This window comes from Mixophyes fleayi, chromosome 6 (genome assembly GCF_038048845.1).
Source record: "Mixophyes fleayi isolate aMixFle1 chromosome 6, aMixFle1.hap1, whole genome shotgun sequence".
NCBI lineage: Eukaryota > Metazoa > Chordata > Amphibia > Anura > Limnodynastidae > Mixophyes > Mixophyes fleayi.
The window spans coordinates 16,117,241-16,140,375 of NC_134407.1; the positions used below are offsets into that span (position 1 = coordinate 16,117,241).

At 41.1% G+C, this 23,135-nt stretch overlaps 1 protein-coding gene across 1 annotated transcript; it reads right to left on the reverse strand.

Moving 5' to 3' along the window:
* Nucleotides 1-225: 225 nt before the first annotated feature.
* On the reverse strand, nt 226-23,072 carry LOC142160198 (neurotensin receptor type 1-like). The gene is made up of 3 exons (XM_075215143.1): nt 23,015-23,072; nt 4,741-5,678; nt 226-2,018 (listed from the first exon to the last, which is right to left on the reverse strand). The coding sequence occupies exons 2-3, from the start codon at nt 5,642-5,644 to the stop codon at nt 1,558-1,560; spliced, it is 1,365 nt and encodes a 454-aa protein (XP_075071244.1). The 5' UTR covers nt 5,645-5,678; nt 23,015-23,072; the 3' UTR covers nt 226-1,557.
* Nucleotides 23,073-23,135: the final 63 nt, after the last annotated feature.

Here is a 23,135-nt window from a genome sequence, read left to right on the forward strand (position 1 = left end):
ATACATTGCAAAATATTATCTTTTAGCCAAAGTGCCACTTTTAAAAAATCTTCCCTTTCAAGCTGCGGATGGTATAATGATGTGATTACAATATTTAATTATAGAAAAGCAGCTTTTCTTTTGCTAATCTCTGTGGATGAAAGAAGAGACCTAGTTATCTCCCTCATTTATCTATTGGAGACAGAGTAACAGAGAGACGGGGGGGGGGGGGGGGGGGGTCCCCCTGCAGGGACCAGCACTGGCATAATAACATTAAAGTAATTATTTTTAAAAAACAAGGCCATGTAGCCCCCCTGCAAATTCTAGTACCAGCCTCAGCACTAGCCGGGGGCTTCTCTGGGTTGGAATTTTTTTGGGGGAGGTGAGGGAGCCGCCTCCCCAAATGATATCTACCCCAACTCTGGTGCCAATATTTATTACTACAAATCAGGTAACCCGTGGAGGTCTGATAAGGTACAGGGGCCTAATTCATTAAGGTACTTAAATTAAGAAGTTTCTTGTAGCACACAAATATCAACTTTAAATTTCAGTGTACAAAGAAATAAGCTATCAAGTATTTGTGTGCTACATGAAAAAAACAGTCAGTATTTAACTTGTGTGCAAAACAGAAAACTAATTTTCACCCCTTGCATTGTAACATGGTTTTGTCCAGGAGACTTAAATAAGAAACTTCTTAATTTAAGTACCTTAATGGATCAGGCCCCAGATCTCTAAATTCAATTGTGCTAGAGCTTTGCTAGTTTCTGCTGAACTAATGTTGGATTTACGGTCTATTGACAAGTTGGACGATCACACAAAAGTATCACGTTTGCTTCGACGTTAACCGCCTAAGGCATGGTCTGGAATTTTCATTACAAGGGATAATTATTTAACCTCAGAGTTTGTTCCTGCCTAAAGGGATGATTTAATGAGCCTGTCTTGGTACATATATGGATTTTGTAAAACAAAGTGATATTTTGTAACCATGATGTGAATATCTCATAGCGTTCTCTCCTTAGGTGTCCAGCTATTGTGACAATTCCTCTAGTGCCCTTGAGGCGTTTCTGCATCCCTGCCATCGAAGGAGCTCCGATAGTTCTCAGAGGCATCTCCCAAGATCGAAGAATAAATGTCAACCTTGAAATATGCTGGACAGGCCATCTAGACGTCACGGTGGAAAGCCAAGAGGTTCGGATTAATGAGCCCCACCAAAAACTGAGTCTTTTGTTTTTGGATGGAGTTGTCTGTTAACTGTTAGTACTGACTTATAATTATGTTGTCTGTTTCAAACACAATTAAAAATTCATCCGCAAAATAACATTAAAATTCCATTTTGAACGACAATTATACTATTGACATAATCCTCTTAGAAGTAGGACTTAATTTTCTGTTGCAGCTCACGGCTCTGTTTGTTTTCCGCCAATTTCCAAAGCAATTAAACACTTACTGTGCCTTCCTCTATTAAAAGACCATTTGTATCCTTTGACTGATCAACTCAAGCTCCCATTATTACGTGACAATCCTGTAATTGATTTGGAGCGTGTCTCATTCAATCGCCCTTGTATCGAAATAGTTTTTCTAGGGAACGGAGAAATCCCCTGTTTCCATCACATCAAGGTGCCTGAAAAACACAAGTTTCGGATCAGTAGTTCGAGCCTGACCCAAGCACTCTTTTTGTTCTCCTTCATTGGAGTTTAGAGTCCACGTTGAACGTGTGCTCGGACCCGACACCAGGGAAGATCCACCGGGCCGAACACTAGAAGCTTGGTATGCCTGATTTGGCCCGCCTCTGGATTTTTCCTGACACGGAAGCAATGCGGTAAGTGTTTCCCAGCATGCACTGCGGAAGGATGTCGAAGAAATAGAGAACAGAATTGGGTCCAAAGCACTGTTGAGGTACCATAGTGGCAGGGATAGGTAGGTCTTCAGTAGGGTATAGATCTTGAGGACATGCGTGTTCCAGTTATCTATGTAGATCTGCATGAGCGATGAGGCAGTGTCAGGAAAATTGCACAGGAAAAATGCTGCCACTACGGCCCCTATAATAAAAATAGATTTATTAGTAATTTATTAAATTTACTGAAATAAAGGTGTGCAAAAGTATAAATGTCACATGAAAAGTCTAACCTACTTCCATTTTAGTGCCCTCGCTGTCATTAATTAAATTATGCACATCAAGGAGCATTCTTAAAAATACACCCTCTCCACCCTGTTTTTCAAAACTAGATACCGCAATGCTCTGCTTTTATACTTAGCAAAGAAACGCCCTCCCCACACCCACACTCCCCCCCCCCCCCCATTCAACTCCTCCTAAGCCAGGGGCAAACGCAGGATTTGTAGAGGGGGGTTTCCACACCACGCCACCAGTGGGCATGACCAGCATGCATGGGGGCGTGGCTATAATATTAGACAGTACTTGGCTGCTCTCCAACTCTTCCTATCCCTATAATATACATGGGCAATGCTGCGTGTACTACTGTTAGGTGCACACAGCTCTCCCTTTTCAAGCAGAGCCGCGTTAAGCGGGGGCAGGGTCCAGCCACCTCAATTATACAGTGCCCCAGGCGTGGAGGGGGTTTTCCAGGCACTAGGAACCCCCCCTTCCCCTTCGGTTTGCCTATGTAAGCAAACAACTGCCCTTCTGTAAACCCATGCGATGGGCAAAAATCTATCCACATTGTTGTAGACCGAGACACACATTGATGCCATAAAATATTTTTTACGACCTTTTTGCACTTTGTAAATGAGGCACATGTAGTATTACTTTATATTAAGCTTGCACTTAAAAAATAAATTCCCAAGGTAAATAGATTGCAGCGTCTATCGAGTCTGTTCATTACTGTAGCGTGTTTTCTCGGTCCTTCTATATCCATTAAGCTGATGCTTCATAGTACCAGTAAATTGTGGGAAAGGTCTGAGTAGAAAAGAATAAACTTGTATTGAAAGGTCAAAGTAACCCTTATATATTTCTCAGTTTGCCGTGTATTCTTCCATGCGGAAAAAGGAAACGCAGCGCTGTGCGTTCACCTCACCTTGAATCTGTAAACAAGTTACTCTCTGTGTTCTATTCATATGTGGTCTATAAGTAATAGCTTAATAATTAAATTGTGGTGATTAAACGTATTCTTACACTGTGATATTTTGGTTTTCTATTTACTGCAGAACAATGTTTCCCCACAACACATTTTTTATCAGTAGCACTTTGTTAACATTTATTAATTATTAACATTTATTTTTATAGTTCCGGCATAGCACTTTACAGTTAGGAACAAACATATGAAGTATATGAGTCTGGTTTATAACAGCAAGGTGGCTCAGTGGTTAGCACTTCTGCCTCACAGCACTGGGGTCATGAGTTCAATTTCCGACCATGACCTTATCTGTGTGGAGTTTGCATGTTCTCCCCATGTTTGCGTGGGTTTCCTCCGGGTGCTCTGGTTTCCTCCCACATTCCAAAAACATACTAGTAGGTTAATTGGCTGCTATCAAAATTGACCCTAGTCTCTCTGTCTGTGTTAGCGAATTTGGACTGTAAGCTCCAATGGGGCAGGGACTGATGTGAATGAGTTCTCTGAACAGCGCTGCGGGATCAGTGGCGCTATATAAATAAATGGTGATGGTGATGATGATAACAGACAGACATAGAGGTTAGAGGGCCCTGCTTACATGCTTTCAATCTATAGGACAATAGGAGTAGATTTAATAAAGCTTGTAAATAGGGAAAGTGGAGGCGTTGCCCAAAGCAACCAATCAGAGTCTCGCTATCATTTATCTAGTACATTGTAGAGAATGATAGCTGGAATTTGATTCATTGCTCACAAGATTACAATCTGTTGGGGTTGAGTTTGATACATATAGTATATGCATATTGGCCCAGCCAGATTGCTAGGGTAAAAAGTGCTTTGTGGGAATAAGTGATCCAGTCACACAGCAATGTTAGTTTGGGGGTCGGAGGGTTGTTGGAGCATAGAAAGAGAACATATGTAAGTTTTGGGTGAAACTCTTTGGAGGGATTGGAATCGGGTAGAATAGCCTAGGGAGGTTAGGAGGGTAGATTGGGAATTTGATAAGCTGCCCGATGAGGTGGGTTTTCAGGGAACATGTCAAGACTAGAGGAAAGTCTAGTCATGTGAGGGAATTGCTCACCCCCCCCCCCCTCCCCCTTAACTGGAGTGGCTCCTAAATGTAAATGAGTCCCAATATGACTACATACAATTTAGATGGATTTTTCAATTACGAGATTTCTTCTGACAGCTGAGATATGAATGGTTTTGAAAGGAATACAATATAATCTATCACAAAGCCCATCTGCTATTAAAAAGACAGGCATTATATATGTAGTATGGCGGATGGCGGAACAGAGCTCTCAAATCCGGACCGTCCTGCCTGAATCGGGACGGTTGGGAGCCATTATGTTCATACATCCCTACACATCCAATCAACCTTACTAGTGTGTACCACATACCTCCCAATATATAACACAATCCTCTCTTATCAACATATATATTTTATGCATATGAGTGGGTTCAAATTTATTAATTCCATTATAGCTCACCTTCTTTAGGAAAAGCACCCTCACTATAAGAGCAGTTTTGGCCTGTGTTGTGAACTGGCTTTATAAGGATGGAGTAATATACCAATAACATAATGTAGTCCCTGTAAACTCCTGCCCTAGGCTTATGCCTTCTTGCCCCACATATCTCTGTAACTGTCAAAATCCAAGGTTTCCACACACACATTGTGCCATAGCAGTATACTCACCCATTAGCTGACGTGCCTTTCTTTCTGAAAATGGGCGACTACGGGGGTGATGTTTGTGCGTTGAAGAAAACTGCCAATGCGTTCTCGTGAGTCCAAGCTTTTCCCTCTGTCGGTGGTTCATACTGAGGTGGTTGAAAATCAGCAAGTGAAGAATAATTATGGTTATCAGGGGTAACACAAAGAACAAGACGCTGCGTGATTGCATGATGCTTTTGTAGACAATATAGGGCTTTGGTTCCAGCATTTCACATACCGTGGACTCAAGGACAACCTCATCCTGAGAGGTGGCGGTGTAGTCCAGGATACAAGCTGAAGTCTCACCATATACAATAGCCACGGGTACAGTGCTGAGGAATGACAAGACCCAGATGAAGGCCAGTAGGTAGGCCATGCGGGATTTCCGAAGCCCAGTGATGGACCACATTGGGTGACATATGGCAAAGTATCTCTCAGAAGTGAACGCAATGATGGTCCAGCTGGTGGTCGCACAGTAGACTTGTCTGATCATGAAGTATAGCTTGCACACGGTGTCGGAGAGTGCCCAAGGGTAATATTGCCAGAAATATCGGTAGAGAGTCACCGGGATTGTAAGCAGGAGCAGAATGTCTGCCAGAGCCAAACTCAAGAGATAGAAACGGATGGCGCTCACTTTCATCCTTCTGTTTCTCATTAAAGTAAGGATACTTAGCCCGTTAGCCAGAACGCCAAATAGGAAGAGGAGGCTGTAAAAGATGGTCGCAGGTATGGCCACGTAATTAGGCTCCTGCTTTTGGGCACCAATAAAAAGGTGATGCAGCGTCCCACGGGTGGCGTTTGAGCCAACGCTATCATTAAATAAAGATTCATTTTGAAAATTAATGTGGTTTTGGCATACATTGGAAACAGCTGCTCTCGACTGGTTCATTTCAAAAGTCGGGCCAGGTTAGGAGAGTCGAGGGCTAAACAACACAAATGAAAGAAAAGAAATGATTAGAAGAATCAAAATTAAATTGTGTAAGCAGAATACGTTATAATTGTACATTTCATTTCTATGCAAAATTGTCCATTTACATTGCTCAATAGCAAGAAATAAAACAATGGGCAATAATTAATTAAATAACTTCATTATTCTGTAGTAGAAATCCTTGATTAGCTTTACAAACCTGTCAATGTTTGAACATATCATTCATCTTACTCATCCAATCTTAAAGAATAAAATGAAGGACATTAGAGCAATAGTTCAATGTGACTCAAAGTCTTCAGTATTATAAAAATGTGACTCAAATCCATTGCAATATATAAAAAGAGACTCATAGCCTTCGCATTATATGAAATGTGAACATGACAAATTCCTACTACTCAATATACACTCACAACCACTTGATCCCATATTATAATTGGTACCAGCTGCATGGCAATTTAAATGCCCTAAATGTATACAAATCAAAAAAGAAGAAACTTGTTGTCAGCGCTTATGCTTAACACTGCATATATTTGTGTAAATAGCTAAATGAAAACATGGGGTATTGGTTCATATTTTGATAAAAACTTTTAAGCCTGCATTCCAGCATCACTATATAATCAATGTAAACTATTCCTATTCATATTGTTAGCTTTCGAGTTTTGTGATATTTACGTTATTTTCACCCCACTAAACGATGTAGAGCTGGTTCCCTTGGTCTTGTGTATAATTGTAACGGGACCAGGTTTGGCCTCTGTGGTGCACACTGGTGGAAAAGAGACTTTCCAGACATACTCCGAGCTATGTAATGCTAAGCTCCACACAAACAACACTGACACCTGCAATAAGGTTGGGTCTAGTTCTAGACCTTAGTTTGAATGGGAAACATTTTTCACCTTCCGGTTGTACTACGGCAGAAAATTGCATTTCTAAGACTACTGTGCCCAGTAAACGTTCAAATACACAAAAGTTCTACATGTAATAAAAGACAGTCCCAATATCCTCTCTGATGTGATTGATTTAAGTCACAAACTAGGCTCAAGTCAGCAATGTTGAGGAGAAAAACAAAAAAAATTTGTGGTAGAAAAGTGTTAAAAACAGTGACTTTGATGTGACATTTACACTTTTGCACAGTGCTCCTCTCTGCACACATAGGCACAGTGCTTGTTTGCGGAGCACACAAATACTTGATAGCTTATTTGTACATTGAAATTTAAAGTTGATATGTGTGTGCTACATGAAAACACAGTCAGTATTTAACTTATGTGCAAAACAGAAAACTAATTTGCACCCCTTGCATTGTAACATGGTTTTGTCCAGGAGACTGAAATAAGAAGTTTCTCAAGTTAAGATCCTTAATGAATCAGGCCCAATATCTTTTGGGCTGTTTATATCTGTTTACACCTATCACTTGACTTTTGGAGCACTAAATGTCTGAAACCTATAGACTGGGAACCCATATGCCTGGGGAACCCCCTCTTTACAACACTGTTTGTTGATACGACTTAACACCAGAAGACGACGTCCTTCGCCATCTTATTTCTTTCAAATTGTTTTCTGGATATTCCGTCCGGGCTTTGAAGGCGGGCTGCCACACATAATTGTGGAGGTGTTCTAAGATAAGACTATTAATAAGGTTTTCGTAAAATCCAAATATTAGGTTAAGCACCACATAGATATCTTGATTTATTTTTCATATATATATATATATATATATATATATATATATAATTTTTTAATTTTTTTTTAAATCATTTCGATACAAACATTTTTGCATACTTTCTTAAGTATGCTTTTGTTTTGTTTTTAAGCTGTCACAGGGATGCCCCTGTATAAGAGGTTTGTAAGCAGAGCCCATTAATAGAGAAGCAAAATGGGCAATTGCCGTTGGCCCATCATTCCTGCTAATGACTCCAGACAGTGGGTGCAGGGTATGGGGCCACTACGGTGCCCGAAGGGAGAATGGACCCAGTAATGCTGGAGCCCCTCCATCTGGGGCCCTTGCGGGAGATCTCCCCCCGCCACACCAGAGCCCCCACATTACCCCCCAGAGGCCCCATTTCTGCTCTTTACAGAGCCGGGGACTCAGGAGGTTAAAGCTGCATCGCCCGGTACCCAAATTTACTATACTATACGGCCCAACGATGCGGAGTTCCCTGGTTTCTAAATAGGGAAGAATATATTTCTCAGCTATTCTTTCTCATTGTTATTTTGTCACACTAATAGCAATATGATAGGGACAAAAAAAACCACGGTTGTTTATAAAAGTATTTACATGATGTAATACTCATCTATTATACTGCTATTATGTCTTTAATAAACTGGATATGAGATCCATCTAAAGTCCCCTTTTATGATTCCAAAAGTATTTTTTTTAATCATACAAGGATCTGTATTTTACTGTTAGTTGCTACGCGTATGAGATACAGATCTGTATAAATGTGTAGCTGACAAATTGAGTGGGTTTCTCTGATCGCTTCAGGCTATGACTAAGAATAAACTGAATTACGAGAGATACACATCCTTTGTCACAACGAACACAGAACAGCATGATACACCATAGTAATCTGTGTAACACATTGACTCCAGTCTGACAAGCATAAATGAAAGACGTAAAATCAAATCAATCACTGCAATACACATCTCACTGCTTAACCAATTCTAGTCTTCTTGACCATTGCACGCACGGTTATTAAATATTATTAGACTGAATAACATAATACTGTCTCCACAGTCCAACAAAACAACAGGAGTGTTAGTAATGATAAGAAATGTACATTCATGACCACGAGCAGGCTGTTTTTTCTATTAAAAATGCAAGTTAATAATTATTAAACATGCATCTTTCTTTGCTAGTCTCCTACAAATCATTATCTTGTTTTTTGTTTTCAAAAGCTCTCTTTTTGGCAAACAAAAATGATTGCCAGACACAGTGAGCCTTCTACACAGACATAGGCTCACAGTGTGTCACGTGATGGCAGAGGAGAGAGAAGGAGGTTGTCACAGTTCAGATGAAGCTCAGAGGGGTATTCCAAAGCCTCTCTGCACACTGCACCATGTGGCATGTGACTGTGGTTGCCATGGAAGCACAATAATCATAAATCATTAATAGCAGCTTGAAGAAATATAGCAGCCTAAAAATATATAAACCTAATAAAAGTCATTTGTTTTTGTGTTCCAAGTAGTCCCAGAGTAAGCAATGTTCCTGGAGGTAACATATTCAGGATTGAGACATTTTAGACCCTTTTTTTTTATCTTTGCTCAAAGGTTTCTGTCTCTAAATCCTATATAAAAGTATCTGTTGAAGGCACAGTTATATGACAGGATTTCAACTTCCCCTGGCCAGGACTTACAAATGTCAGTTTGTGAGGTGTACACTGCAACGTGTTTCATTGGCTTTGTTTTGTCTTGATGTCTGGCAGGCTGGTTTTCCAGACCTCTCAGGATAAATGTATCAAGCTGCAATGGAGATGTTGCTTATAGCAACTGCCTGCAAAGGGGTCAAAGTGTGCGTGCACGTGACGAGCACACGCGTACAGGGACTAACTGCGCACTTACCATGGGGTAGGCTGGGAGGTTCCGGGTCTGGACTATAAAAGCCAAACCCGGGACTCCCCCTTGCTCTCTGCTGCCTGCCTACCCCTGGACAATGAGCACTACACTACACTACAGAAAATATACACTACACTTCAAAAAAGGGTATACTATAGGGGCACTACAGAAAAGGCACTATAGAAATACACTATTCTATAGGGATACACTAGACTACAGAAAAGGATAGGAATATACTACACTACAGAAAATATACACTACAATTTTATATTGATATACTATGTTATGTTAAACAATGTTATGATATATGTGTGAACTGTGAATTTTCTGTGTTAATGAGTGAAATACTTTGATTTGAATACATACATATGTTGTGAGCATTGGTTATTTATAACAAATATATATATATATATATATATATATATATATATATATATATATATATATATATTGTGAAGTACTGCTGAGATACAATGGTTATTGGGTAAATAATTCTGTAAAGCTTACGAGTTATTTAGTGTGGTTTAAAGACTGAGGCAACATTGTTTAAGGAAAAGTGCATAAATGAGCGAGCGCTATAACGATAATGTATCTGAGAACAGAATAAGAGGATACCGTGAGCAATTTAGCCCATGGACTTTAGCATTTACCATGGGAATACGTCAAGATTAAAACCTTACTACTTGTTCTTTAATGTTTTCTTTTCCCTTAATACTTTCCTTAATACTTTTTTTAATTCTAAACTGAGGTTGCCTTGATGAATCAGGGCCAAGGTGTTTTGCTGCCCAAAAAGAGGTTGACGTAGCGTGCCCTTCCCCCCACAGGAATCCTTACTTACTACCCTCACCATTACTACTTACATTAAATAACCAATGGTTCATCACACATTAAACCCACCAGTTGTCCTGCACATGATTCAAGAACGGAGACCCCAGACAATATATCAGCACAATGCATTCTCACACTGAGACCATTCCTGTGACGAGTGTACAATACAGAGCCCATTCTCTGCCGGCTAGTAGACAATACAGAACTCATTATTTGGTGACTAGCATACAATACAGAGCCAATTTCTTGGTGGCTAATGGCGCAATACAGAGCCCATTCTCTGTACATTATAAGGCTTAGTTTTTGGTGGCCAAATATACAATATATAGTTCAGTCCCTGTGGCAAAGAGTGCCCTTTAGAGCACATTCCTTGACGGCCACTAGGGGCCGCCCAGGCTGCCATTGTGCACTTCCGCCAGGTCAGTGGAAACGGTGGCAGTAAAGGAAGTTGAGATTGCACATTGCGCCTCTATACATGGGTGAGGTGGCGTCACCGTGCGGCCAAGCCCTGCTAAAATGTTACTATCTTTACATCACCAATGTTTGGAGGTATAATTATTACAGTCAGCTAGAAAGAAATATTACATTGCCCAACAATCGCTAGCAAAAGGACCCCTTTATAAATTACGCTGTGTGAATTTTCAGTCCTGAACAGAAAATATTTGCATAATAAAATACAGTGAAGTATAATTATTAACTTCTGATTAACTTGGCAGCAGGGCAATAAACTGCACAGCAGTGAACGTTAGATAGAAAGCTTGTTAACTAGGCAGTATTAAATTAGTAAATCTAAAATCAGAAGCTTATTCATCAACAACAATTTCTGACAATGTTCGCTGATTGAAATGAGCAAGTTTTATTTCTGTCCGTTAATACTAAATGCCTAAATGACTAAATGGAATCCACAGGAAGTCCATCGCTTAAAAGCCAACACACTATTAATTTCAGCCTTATTTCCACAACCTGGATGGCATGAAATGACTCATTTCCCAGTCACTGTACAGTATTTACCTTAATTATAAGACCATTCCAGATAAAATACAAGTTACCTGATATTAAAAAAGAGCTATTAATAAAATTCATTAAACACGCACGTAAACGTTGCCTTATGCAGAGATTTGTAGTGGCAATAGGATTGGGTCCTCTTTCTATTGATGATTTCTGTTTTCTTTTTGAAAAGTTAGATGTGGTTTGTTTATTTGTTTTACTTTTCTTTGTTATTGAATGGCAGTAAACTTGGTTGGTGAAAATGGCAATTGTATCAGTGGCTAACTGACTTGCTTCTAAGTTTAAATAGTGGACTTTTCTAACTCCACACCTCAGGGAGCCCTAAATCTGAATACACACCTATGTAATTATCGTGCAGATCACACGATAAACGTCCATTTGGTCCGATATTGCAAGATTGTGTATGGTTCCACAATCATATTTTATCGTACCAAAACACATCGCTTCGTTTGATTTAGTATTATAAACTTGCTAAAAATTCACGATCAATGGTGGAACGATGTCGGGCAAATGTGGAAGTGTGTACGCACTCACCACCAGGCAGATATCTGTAGAGTGTGTACGGAGTCACAATCTTTTCAGCAGATGGTTATGGGAGATGAAGATCACAGATCTGAAGGTCAATCGTGTAGGTGTGTGCACATAAATCTGCATGCTCATCGAGATTTTCAGTCATTGGTAAAATTGTTACAGAGATCGCATCTTAAGTAAGATTGCATAGATGTGAACCCAGCTAACAGTACATGTTTTCCATATCTCCTTGCTGGAGCACAGGTGTATTCATTACTGACTGATACATTGTAACAGATCCACAGGTGGTATAATTATGTCACTTGTGACCTGGAAAACCTGCACTGTTAGGGCTGCCAGAGGACTGGGTTTGGGAAATCCTGGTCTAGTTAAGATCATATTACTTATAGGTTTCCAACTATACTTACACCCAAGTCCATTTTTCATTGGACGACTCTTCCTTTTACCTCTGGGTTGTGTCCAAGCCAATTGAAACTCTGCCCTCCATCCAGAAGATTCCTGCTGGACGTCCAGCAAGATAGGTTTGTGACTACAGTTTACTAGCATGGATTGGGTAGGTTGGCAGTATAGTGGTGGGTATCGCCCAGCGGAACACGGTAAACCTGGTAAGCGTGGCGGGAGGGCAAGACGCTTACTGGGGTGCCCCTCCAGCTTGCCATGCGCCCCCTTGTAGGTAGAGCGAGTATTGGAACAAGTGCAGGGGTATAGAGGATTGGCAAAGTGATCAGAGGTACCGTATTTCCCCATGTATAAGACGCTCCCAAGTATAAGACGCACCTGTATAAATCATGTGAAAAAATTGAGGATAATGTTTTTTGCAGAGTAATTGTGCAGCGGGTACTACAGAGAGGAGAGACAGAGTTCTAACCCTATTGCTAATTCTGCCTTACCCTGTCAGATGCTTCCTCTGTCCGGTAAGGTCTTCTTTCTTATGTCCGTTCTGATCCCGATCCTGGAAAGTCGCTTACCGTCCTCTTCCCGATGACCGGATGTCAAAGTCCTGATTGGACAAAACGCCAAATGCAGAAATCGGAAGTGTGCGTTCCAACCGCGGTTCAGGCACCACATCCGGTGAACGGGAAGTGGACGGTAAGCGACTTTCCAGCATCAGAATCAGAACGGACAGAAGAAAGAAGACTTTACCGGACAGAGGAAGCATCTGACAGGTTAAGGCAGAGTTAGCAATATCACTGTATAAGACGCACCCAGTTTTTAGACCCAAAATTTAGGGGAAAAAGGTGCGTCTTATACATGGGGAAATACGGTAATCACAATAATTTGGCCCCTCCCTGGGTCACCTTAAAAAAGACTAATTAGTTGAAACGCCGTGGTGGATTGTTAAGAGATCTGTTCTATATCGTGCTTCTAGTCCGTGGATCTTGGAGCCGTTTGTAGGTTACGTCTTTACTATTTCCCTATACTTCTTTACATCTGGTATGAGTTCCAGTGATCTGACGGACACTATTGCTATCTATGTTGCTTTGCTAATTTTATTGTGCTCTTATGTAAGTTCAACCTGTTTTACATCTTTTATCTATAAAAATGATATCACGTGAAATGTTTTTCTGTACATCGCTGACGGGAGAGACAAGGAAGGTTGTGCATATATATCGGAACAATATCTGTCGGAAATCCAGTGGAAACTGTGTAAATTTGTTTGTGCCTGAGATGTCTGTGAGCATTGTGAGTATATTCACAATGGGGCGGTCTCCGTGCTGGTGTGGTTTTGTTTCCATAATAGAACAGAATAGTTAGCACTTCTGCCTCACAGCACATGCATTCCATTCCTGACCATGGACTTATCTGTGTGGAGTTTGCATGTTCTCAACGTGTTTGCAGGGGTCTCCTCCGGTTTCGTCCCATACTCCAAAAACATACTAGTAGGTTAATTGGCTGCTATTAAATTGACCTTAGTCTCTCTCTGTCTGTGTGTGTGTGTATGTTAGAGAATTTAGACTGTAAGCTCCAATGGGGCAGGGACTGATGTGAGTGAGTTCTCTGTACAGCGCTACGGAATTAGTGGCGCTATATAAATAGCTGCTGCTGATGTATATGTTTTTCCTTTGTATTTAACGGAGAGGATAAAGCGACATAGTAATACAAGTCATATGGGGAAGTTCAACGATCCTGCATAGCTGCTAAGAATAGGCGTTTAATCCTACTGCTTGCCTTCTCCTGGCTTTCTGTAAGTACATTCACAAAGGGAGAGGGAATCGTGTCGGATTTATTGAAGAATTCTTTGTGGTTTCTTCACATTATACATGATTGAGATTTTCTGTGTGTTGGACTTAAATTGGATATTTTTTACATCTATCTGTGTATATGAACGGAGGGAGCAGCTCTACCCCTGTTGCTATTTGGTTATTAGTGTTAAATGGCTCTGTGATTTTGGGGGTGTGTGCAGACTTCTCCCACAGGTGCGCCACTTATAAATATCTATTTCTTTTTATTTTATTCTGTTATACACATACTAATACCTAGGGGTAAATGTATCAAGCTGAGAGTTTTTCAACGGGTTTGCAAAGTGGAGATGTTGCCTATAGCAGCCAATCAGATTCTAGCTGTCATTTTGTAGAATGTACTAAATAAATGATTGCTAGAATCTGATTGGTTTTTCAAACCCGCCGGAAAACTCTCATTTACCCCCTAGTGTCCATACTTGGGCATGAAGGGTTACATCAAACATAGAACACAGTCTACTTCTGAACATGAAGTGCTGGGTTCTGAAGGAATGTGAAATATAGTTTGTTGGACATAGAGATTGGTTGTATTCATGCTGGGAGTTACAGGTAGATAAACGTATCAAAGATTAACAGCACAAACCAACAGGAGAAGCCAGTAGACTAGAACCATAAACTGTATTAAGATAAGGAGCATGGCATAGCACCAGTGGCATCTTTGGGCACCCAAGTGTTGAAGATGCCTGGTGTCTTGAGATGAGATAGGAAGGTGTCCAGGCATGAAATAGGTCAGAAGAATTGAGAGCCATGACTTGCTTTATACTCATATTAACTGTTAAGGTTAAACAGTTCAGCTGCGTACAACAGTGAATTTAGGCTTAGTGGCTGTTTATCCATTTTACTTATATGTACGTAGTTGGTAAAAAGTCTTGTACATATGTATTTTAATTTAATTGGTGTGACGGAAATGTTGTGTACTCAAAATTCAGTTTTGAAGCTTTTTTTTTATACATTATATTCTGTATATCTGTATGAACGATAGTGGTGTGCCAAGAGAGGTGCTGATTTGCATTTCAATAATCTTGGGTTACTGTGTATTCTATTGAACAAGAGAATGTTGCTCTACATTCGTATGATATTAATTAGCATAAGGCAGAGCTGGCCAACCTATGGCTCGCCAGGAGTTGTGAAACTACAAGTCCCAGGATACCCTGCCAACTAGTAGACTGTGACTATGGGGCACATTTATCATTTATCGAACAAAACGAGAAATACTTATCAATCCTTATCGCATGGATAAGGATTGATGTATTTCTCAAATTTATTAAAATTGGAACACAGAAACAGCAGTTCCAAAAAACTGCTGTTTCTGTGATAAAAAAAAACATACTCACCACTGCCTCTTCGGTCGCGCTGTCTCAGGATCTCCTCCTCTTCGGCTTACTTTATCTTCTTCATGCTACTGCGCATGTGCCGTCCGGAGAGCTTGAGGCTGTGACAGGGAGGGATCACAAGATCACTCCCTGCGCATGCGCTGTCCAGCTCTGCTCTCCGGAGCAGAGCTGGACATACCGAAGAGCACAACTTTTACAAGTAATTCCTATGATGTACGCCAGCTTCAGCTGGTACATAAACACAACAAGTTCCCGAAAAAAATATTTTTTCGGGACTTGTTAGATTGCGGCCAGGAGCAGTCACCATTCTGTTGAATGGTGACTGCTCGCAAAAACGATCAGGAGTGCAAAGCAGCAGATATCAATGATATCAATGATATCTACTGCGATGCACCTTTAATAAATTTGCGGAGAGCACATCCTGGCCTAATTTACACGGTAAGTGCACGATAGTGCACTACCGTGCTTTCTTAAATATACCCCAGAGAGATTGCTGGGCTAGTAGTTTGTTTTCTAAATGAACTTGAGATGAGACGACGCAAGCCCATGGCTAAACTCCTTTTCCCATATAATAGATTCTGTTTTGCAGATATTTGGGTGTAATTCCGACAGACATCGTATTCTGACGTTTGTCTTGCCCCTGACTGCGACATTACCCCTCAGTGACTCTCTGCGAGGATGCGGACATTGACCTGTTTAATTATGAATTAACTATTATTGGGTTTTTTTACTAGTTCCCTCTCTGCCAAATAAGTGAACATTTAGAGCTCTGTGATTAAGACCTGGGGTCACCTAAGCATGAGTAATCCTTTATGGGAGTGAAGACCATGCCAGCCAGGATCCAGGAGTACAGATGTTATCATTTGGCACTCAAAGCCAGAGAAACAACTGTGCTTACCACTCAGGGAGCCATGAGACCATCTGCAGCATCTGGGCTCCCCAACTACTATTAGTGGCAATCAGTATTTCTTGGTTAGGCGAGATCAGAGTAGCTTATTCTAATGGATTTCACTATTTTTTCTTAATGATATTCTTCTCCTATATATTATTTTCATTTAATTTCCAGTGCTTACTTGTGCAACTTTCCTAAATGCTATACTTTTTAATTCTAGTTTCCATCTGTGCTTTTTTGCAGTGCCTATATAGCATCCAGGAGAGTTATTTGTCTTCCTCCTTAGGAATATGACACTGTGCTCTCCGCATTGTATACAATTGTAACCATGCAATAGCTTTGTGTCGTATCTCAGTGCAAAAAAATAAAGAACTCACCCATGTCATATAAAAATATGGAAGAAAGGTGCAGAATTAAGCTAGAAAGCAATAGTGGCAGGAGGGCACATACAGGACAATACATTATTATTATAATATGCAGTACTATTCTATTCATATGTCTTGGTCATGTAGTATTTGTGACACCGTACACCAATCATTGCCGACCTTCTGTAAGTCAGTGTTTCAGGGACTGCTAACAGTTCATGTTTTCTAAATCTCTTAGCTCTATTATCCACTGCCGGATATATTTACAGGTGGGGGTAATAATTCTACTAGTGGAGAGACCTGGAAAACACTAGGGACTAGATTTACTAAGCTGCGGGTTTGAAAAAGTGGGGATGTTGCCTATAGCAACCAATCAGATTCTAGCTGTCATTTTGTAGAAAGTACTAAATAAATGAAAGCTAGAATCTGATTGGTTGCTATAGGCAACATCCCCACTTTTTCAAACCCGCAGCTTAGTAAATCTAGCCCTAAATGTTAGCAGTCCCCAAAGACCGAACTTTACAAACCTTATTGCAAATGTCCAAATGTCTCAACCACTTCTCGATTATGTTCTTAAAAAAATAAAATACAACATAATGAATTAGATGAAGGACATTAATGTGGGGTTACTGCTGCTTATTCCAATGAACTTGGTGTTAGCTGTTGTGATGGAATGTACAACTTGGGTCTTTATCTGACTCTGGTGCATAGCGCAAAAAATAAAATTGAGACAGAATAAGACACAAATAGCACAGTTGTCAACAGTGTTCACAAAGGATGCGGAGAGTTTTCAAAACAAATGACAGAATGGTACTTGGACATCCAGATAAAAGCAACCTGGGATATAAACATTTTGCTGTTCCGCAGGTACATGCCTTGCATGCAGAAAACTGTACTAGCAGTGGGTAACTTTTGACGAAGGACTTCATACACAATTTGTTCCTAGTGAATTTGACGTCAAACTGTGAGCTCAATGCACTCATGCAATCGTTGTAGCTGATTTCTCCACAATGGGCAAGTGATGGCATCTCAGCAGTTGACGAGTCAACCTTACGGTAACCTACTGCTTCGCCTGTATGATCATTCTGTGCAACTGTTCTGATCCCATGAAGTGGTGTGATGTTTCTGAGAGAGATTATTGCATCCCCCTTCATGCGGTAAGGGGTTGTGAAAGTGAAATTATTTTATAAATGAATGAACATTGCTTTAATTGGTTTTATGTGAAAATAAGCGAATGGTACGCTATGACATGAAAGGGCTAATTACGCAATCACACTAGCGAACACTTAGAAGTACATTTACACTCACATATACATTTGTAAATGGTTCCAGCACATAGTCTTCTATATTTACATGTAATAGATTTAATAGTTTAATATAATAACGTTAAAACTACTTTATTGAGATATAAGGCTCAGGATATAGGAAATGTATCATGTTTAGTGTCATACTAATCCACTTTTTACCATCAGAAATCTGCTACAAAAGGCGAAGCGATCGCACCCTGCCTACGCTAGTTATGTATTTTAGTCCAGCGTAGTGGAGAATAATTTAAGTGTTGTTTATGGTCCTGAAAGTAATATAAAAAGTCTACTGTAAAGTAAGTTCAGCACAGCTACCTTGATTCCCTTAATTAGACTTTTGGAAAAAAAATTGTGAATATCAGACCGGTAGATCGAGTACTTTATTCGCTTTGCCGGGATCTAAGAGTTATCAACATTTTTAAATCTGATCACTACATTTTGTCGACTGTGCTTGACCCTAGGTTTAAGAGTTATGTGTTATATTTTATTTCCAAATGACACATATCTCAAGAGATGCAATGAGTTGCTGGTCAGCCAGTTGACAGCTCAAGTGGTACATGACACCACAAGGTATACTCCTGCAGTTTCTATTGTGACTGCTGCTAGGAAGAAAATAGCTTTACCGAGAGACCCAGTGGTGGTGATACCTGAGTCTGCACAACATTTCAACATCTGCTTTGGTCTAAAAGAATTTAAAATAAAAAGGATTACATTCAGATTTGCACTTACATGAATTGCATTCTGGCCAAGGGGGATTGGCTAAGAAGATGGACAGCTTATCAATATAAATTGATTTACCCAAAAGTCTGACAGTTTTTTCCTTCAGAACATAGATTTTTAAGCAAACTCAAATGGGACGGCATTCACAGGGGCAGTGTGAATGCTAATGTGGGGGCGGAAATGTCCCCTGGGTGTCACCTCAGGTTTGTTCAAACTATTCCTAAGTTTTGACCTGTTGGTAATTCTTCACAGATATATCTCAGAGAAATAACACCCCCCTCAATAAAACGGTCATAATCTCTCGCACGTTTAAATACCAAATATGATGAGATTACAACAATATCCAATCTCATCCTGAAATACATGTGACTATGGTTGTTCCCTGTGTAGTTGGTATCTATGTTTTAAGACCCTTGTGTGGTTTTTGCCCCTCAGTACGGAGTGCCATCCAGATTTCCCAAAATAGGAACTATGACAAAATTTTCCTTTGATGGTCATATTTCTATATACCTGTATAGGCTTTCACATGCTGCCTACCAGGATCTCCAGCTGTGATTGGCACCACAAAGTCTATTCAAGTGTCTAAAGCAAACATCCTGGGAGCTGCTAAAAGTGTCAGGTTTATCTCCTCACACTGGGATGTAAAAAGCCATCAAACACAATTCCATCAGACTCTGCGTCTTTAACTTTTACACTAACTTATCAAAGGATTCATTTGATACAACCTATTTACACTGCAGTTATGAATTATCCCTTATAAATAACTGCAAGCTCTCTATGTTCACGACAGCAACAATGATGTACACACTGATGAGGATCAGAATGGTGACTGTAGATTGCAGGTGTTGGGATGTAGCTGAGAGTAGGAAGCTAGCTAGTTTTTTCTCCAATTTCCTCTGAATCTACTTCCCTCAGTACATATCATCGTGTTCTAGTACTTTTCTTCCTTTGAAGAATGATACCCGCCTGTACCTTGTTGAAAAACACTTCATAATTATATATTTCAAAGTTTCTATTATGTTTCTCCTTTCCCTTTTGTTTTGGGTAGGCAATGACACTGAGACTGAAGAGTGGCAAAAACACTGTTGTTAACCCTTCTGTTTCTCTGTGAGCTCTGTGAACAACAATGCCAGCCTATTACATTCTGATTCTCCTATTTCTGGGTGAGCTCTGGCACAGTACAATGTGACTGAAGACTTGGAAGAACACTGCCAACACTTCTCTTTCACTCTTTCAATTGCATTAATAACGCTGCCTAACTACACTGGAGCTTGCTAAGAACCCTGCTACCCCTTCAGTGTCTCTCTGTGAAATGGCGCCGGATCTCGTTTTTGGGGCGTTATTTATAGAATGAAAGTCTCGCGAGATCCAACGGTGCAATGATGACGCTTTGCCTCGTTTTCATGCCTGAACGTACACGACAGCACCGGATTGGATACCCTAAGTTCGGGCGGGCTCGGTTTTCGGGAAACCCGAGCCCGCCCATCTGTATAAAATATGCTAAAATCACATAATTTTGCTCTTTTTTTTGTTACTACATTATTATTAACCTCAATAACACTAATTTCAAGTCATTTGCAGTCAATTTTGACCACTTCACACAATATTATTTTCATACACTTTTGGACAAATACTGCAGCAGCCTGTCTGGATGCTTAGCGACAGAGCAATAACTCAAACACACGGCAGTTTATAGCACATCTAGGAAACATTGGCACACGGCAGTGGCAGAAAAGTCCCTACACGGTGCATAGGTGCCGGGGACATACGCCTGTCTCTCTGTACAGCTCCCGTCCTGTTGCCTAGCAACGGGACGTACTTCCGGGTCCGCCGAGCATGCATGCGCAGAATGGCTCACGTCCCATTGCTAGGCAACGGGACGCTTCTCTCCTCAGAGTTTATCGGCAGCCAGGTGTCTCTGACCACCTCGTTCTGCTCCTCCAATCAGGGGCCTGGTTAGGGTTCATAAGCTACTTCCTACCACAGAGTATTGGTTTCACCTATCCAGCGTGCCTTCTCCTGCTCCTTGCTCCTATTGTTGTCCGTTAAGTTCCTGACTCCTGGCTTGTTCCTGACCACTCTCTCTGTCCTGTGATTTTGGCTCCATTGTTACCTGGATTCTGACCTCCGCTCGCTCCTGACCTTCCCTCTGGATCACCCCCGTGTACTGCACTATCGATTGGCTAACGACCCGAACTGTACGACCATTCCCCTTCTCTCTCGCTGCACTGTCAACTAGCTGGGAAAACAGCGACGTGCGCAGGGCCGGATTAAGGGAATGGAGGCCCCTGGGCTAAGGGGGCCTCCATTCGCCCGTGAGGGCCCCCCCCGTGATCCGAGCTGCCCGCGCCCCCATCCCCCCTTCCCGTGATCCCAGCTGACTGCGCCCCCCCCCGCACTTACCTCCCTCCCCGGCGCGCTGTACGCTCTTTACTGAGGAGATCTCGTGGGAGTGAGACTCACGAGATCTCCTCGGTAAGGAGACTACAGCGCGGCGGGAAAGGACCGCAGTGAAAGTGCTCAGCAGCACTGATCGCGCCGGGGGCGCCCCGGCTCCCGACCGATCAATGCTGATGCTGAGCACTTTCAAGGGCCCCCTGGATGCCATAGGCCCCTGGACTGTAGCCCAGTTAGCCCTATGGTTAATCCGGCCCTGGACGTGCGCACCTCACGCAGCCAAGCCCAAACCTCCTTGCGGGGGTCCCTGGTGAATACCGGGGGGGGGTGCGTTAGATCCCGCGCCTCCCTGTCTAGTAGTGTCAATACCAGTCATCCTCGAAGTCATATCGTGACGGCTATAGTGATACTCTGATGCAGTGGTAGGTAACTTGTGACCCTCCAGCGGTTGTAGAACTAAAATTCTCACCATGCTTTGCTTACTACCAGAATATTCTGAGACTTGCTGTGGAGCAGCTTAGTCACAGGTTGCATGAAGGTGGTATCCATTAAGACCATACCTTATAGTTGCCCTACTCTCCTGGAATGTCCGGGAGACTCACAAATTTCTGGGAGAGCAGGGCAACCTCCAAGTTCCTAACCACCTCAATAGTAAAGTGGCAGGGGCGGGGCTTAGGACGCGAGTAGTGTGTAAATTTGACCCCGCCCCTTGCTGTAATTGGTCAGCAAATGTGATGGATATTAAGGGGCCAAATGATGGGCCCTGCCCCAAACATGCCCAACTCCCCCCAATCTCCTGGAGCACTCCTTGCCAAAGTCGGTGAGTATGCCATACTTACCAACCTTTCCCCGCAAGTACATCCAGGGGTGGAGGTCAAGCTGCAAGCGGCGAGGGGGCGTGATGATGTGATCGCGGCACCACAGCCCCAACCCCCTTCAAGGTCAGTGTCGTGCTTTGTGGCATTTGCGCAGAGGAGGCAGGGCTTAAATGACGCAAATCACATCATTAAGCCCCACTCACAATCCGGGAGGGTGTCTGCTCTTTTGGAAAAAATTCAGAAGCCTCCAGGACACTCCAGAAGAGTAAGAAAGTATGATTTAGATCCCAAGAGGCTACTAAAACCCAGCATTCACAAGTGTTCATTCTCTGCACTGGTGACAGGTTGCAGTGATGGGAGAAATCACAAGAGTAATTCAGCTCAGAAAACATTGTATGCAGCGTATAAAAAACCACTAACATTTAAAGTGCCGGTGTGGAACCACCCTAAGCCTCTTCTGAGGAAATGTTTTACATATGAATATACAAGAACATAAATGCTGATAAAGTATAACTTACTGCCAAATTATACATCTCTGTTAGGTAATGTATTGAACACACAATTTTAAAATATGAAAAAAATGTATAATACAATAAATACATAACCAAGGTGTAAAAGTACCTCAGCTATATAAAAACAGAACGATCTAATAAAGCTTATATAGCATTACCACACAGCTGCCTCGAGAGTCTAATTGTACTTAAACAGAGGACTCCTTCCAGTTTCTCCAGCGGCTGATTTATATCACTTAAAATCACATCAGCATAAACTAAGTACTAATCTTTACGCTACAGCAGACAGACACAATCTACCCCTAGATGTTACATTTAACAGACTATAACCTGTATTAACATTTGTTGCTCTGTCATTTACTCTGCAGATAATACATTACACTATAGCAGGGAAAGTTTGTGCTATTGAGATATTGCAGAAATCTGCATAATACTACATTTTTAAATCTATTAACAACTCTATGTATACCATAAAGATATAAATATATAGCTGTGTTAATAGGTAATAACAAGATATTAATTGAAAGGAAAAAAAATCCAACTTTTTATATCTGAGGATTTAGATTCTATAAAACATGATTGAGCTAAGTAAAATAATAATAATGAATATAATTCAGTAAACGCTAATAATATTAATATCTGGTTCCTTTCCCTGGACTCTATTCAGAGATGTTAATTAACGTACTGTCAAATGAATTTTTATAAATGATAGAATGCCTTTAAAAGAATTTTTTATAGATTTAATGGAGATGTTAAAACATATTTTAGCTACGCAATGGTCTTATGGAGCAAAACAATGATTGAGATACTATAAGGAATGTTCTATTACTTACTTTAAGCTGTATGGCAGAGGTGATGCTGTGTCTTGAGCCAGACTCCTCTCTTCAGCTGTTGCTTTCAGAATAAATGTCTTCGCTACGTGAGCTGGTGACACAGTGAATGTGGGTGGCTGCT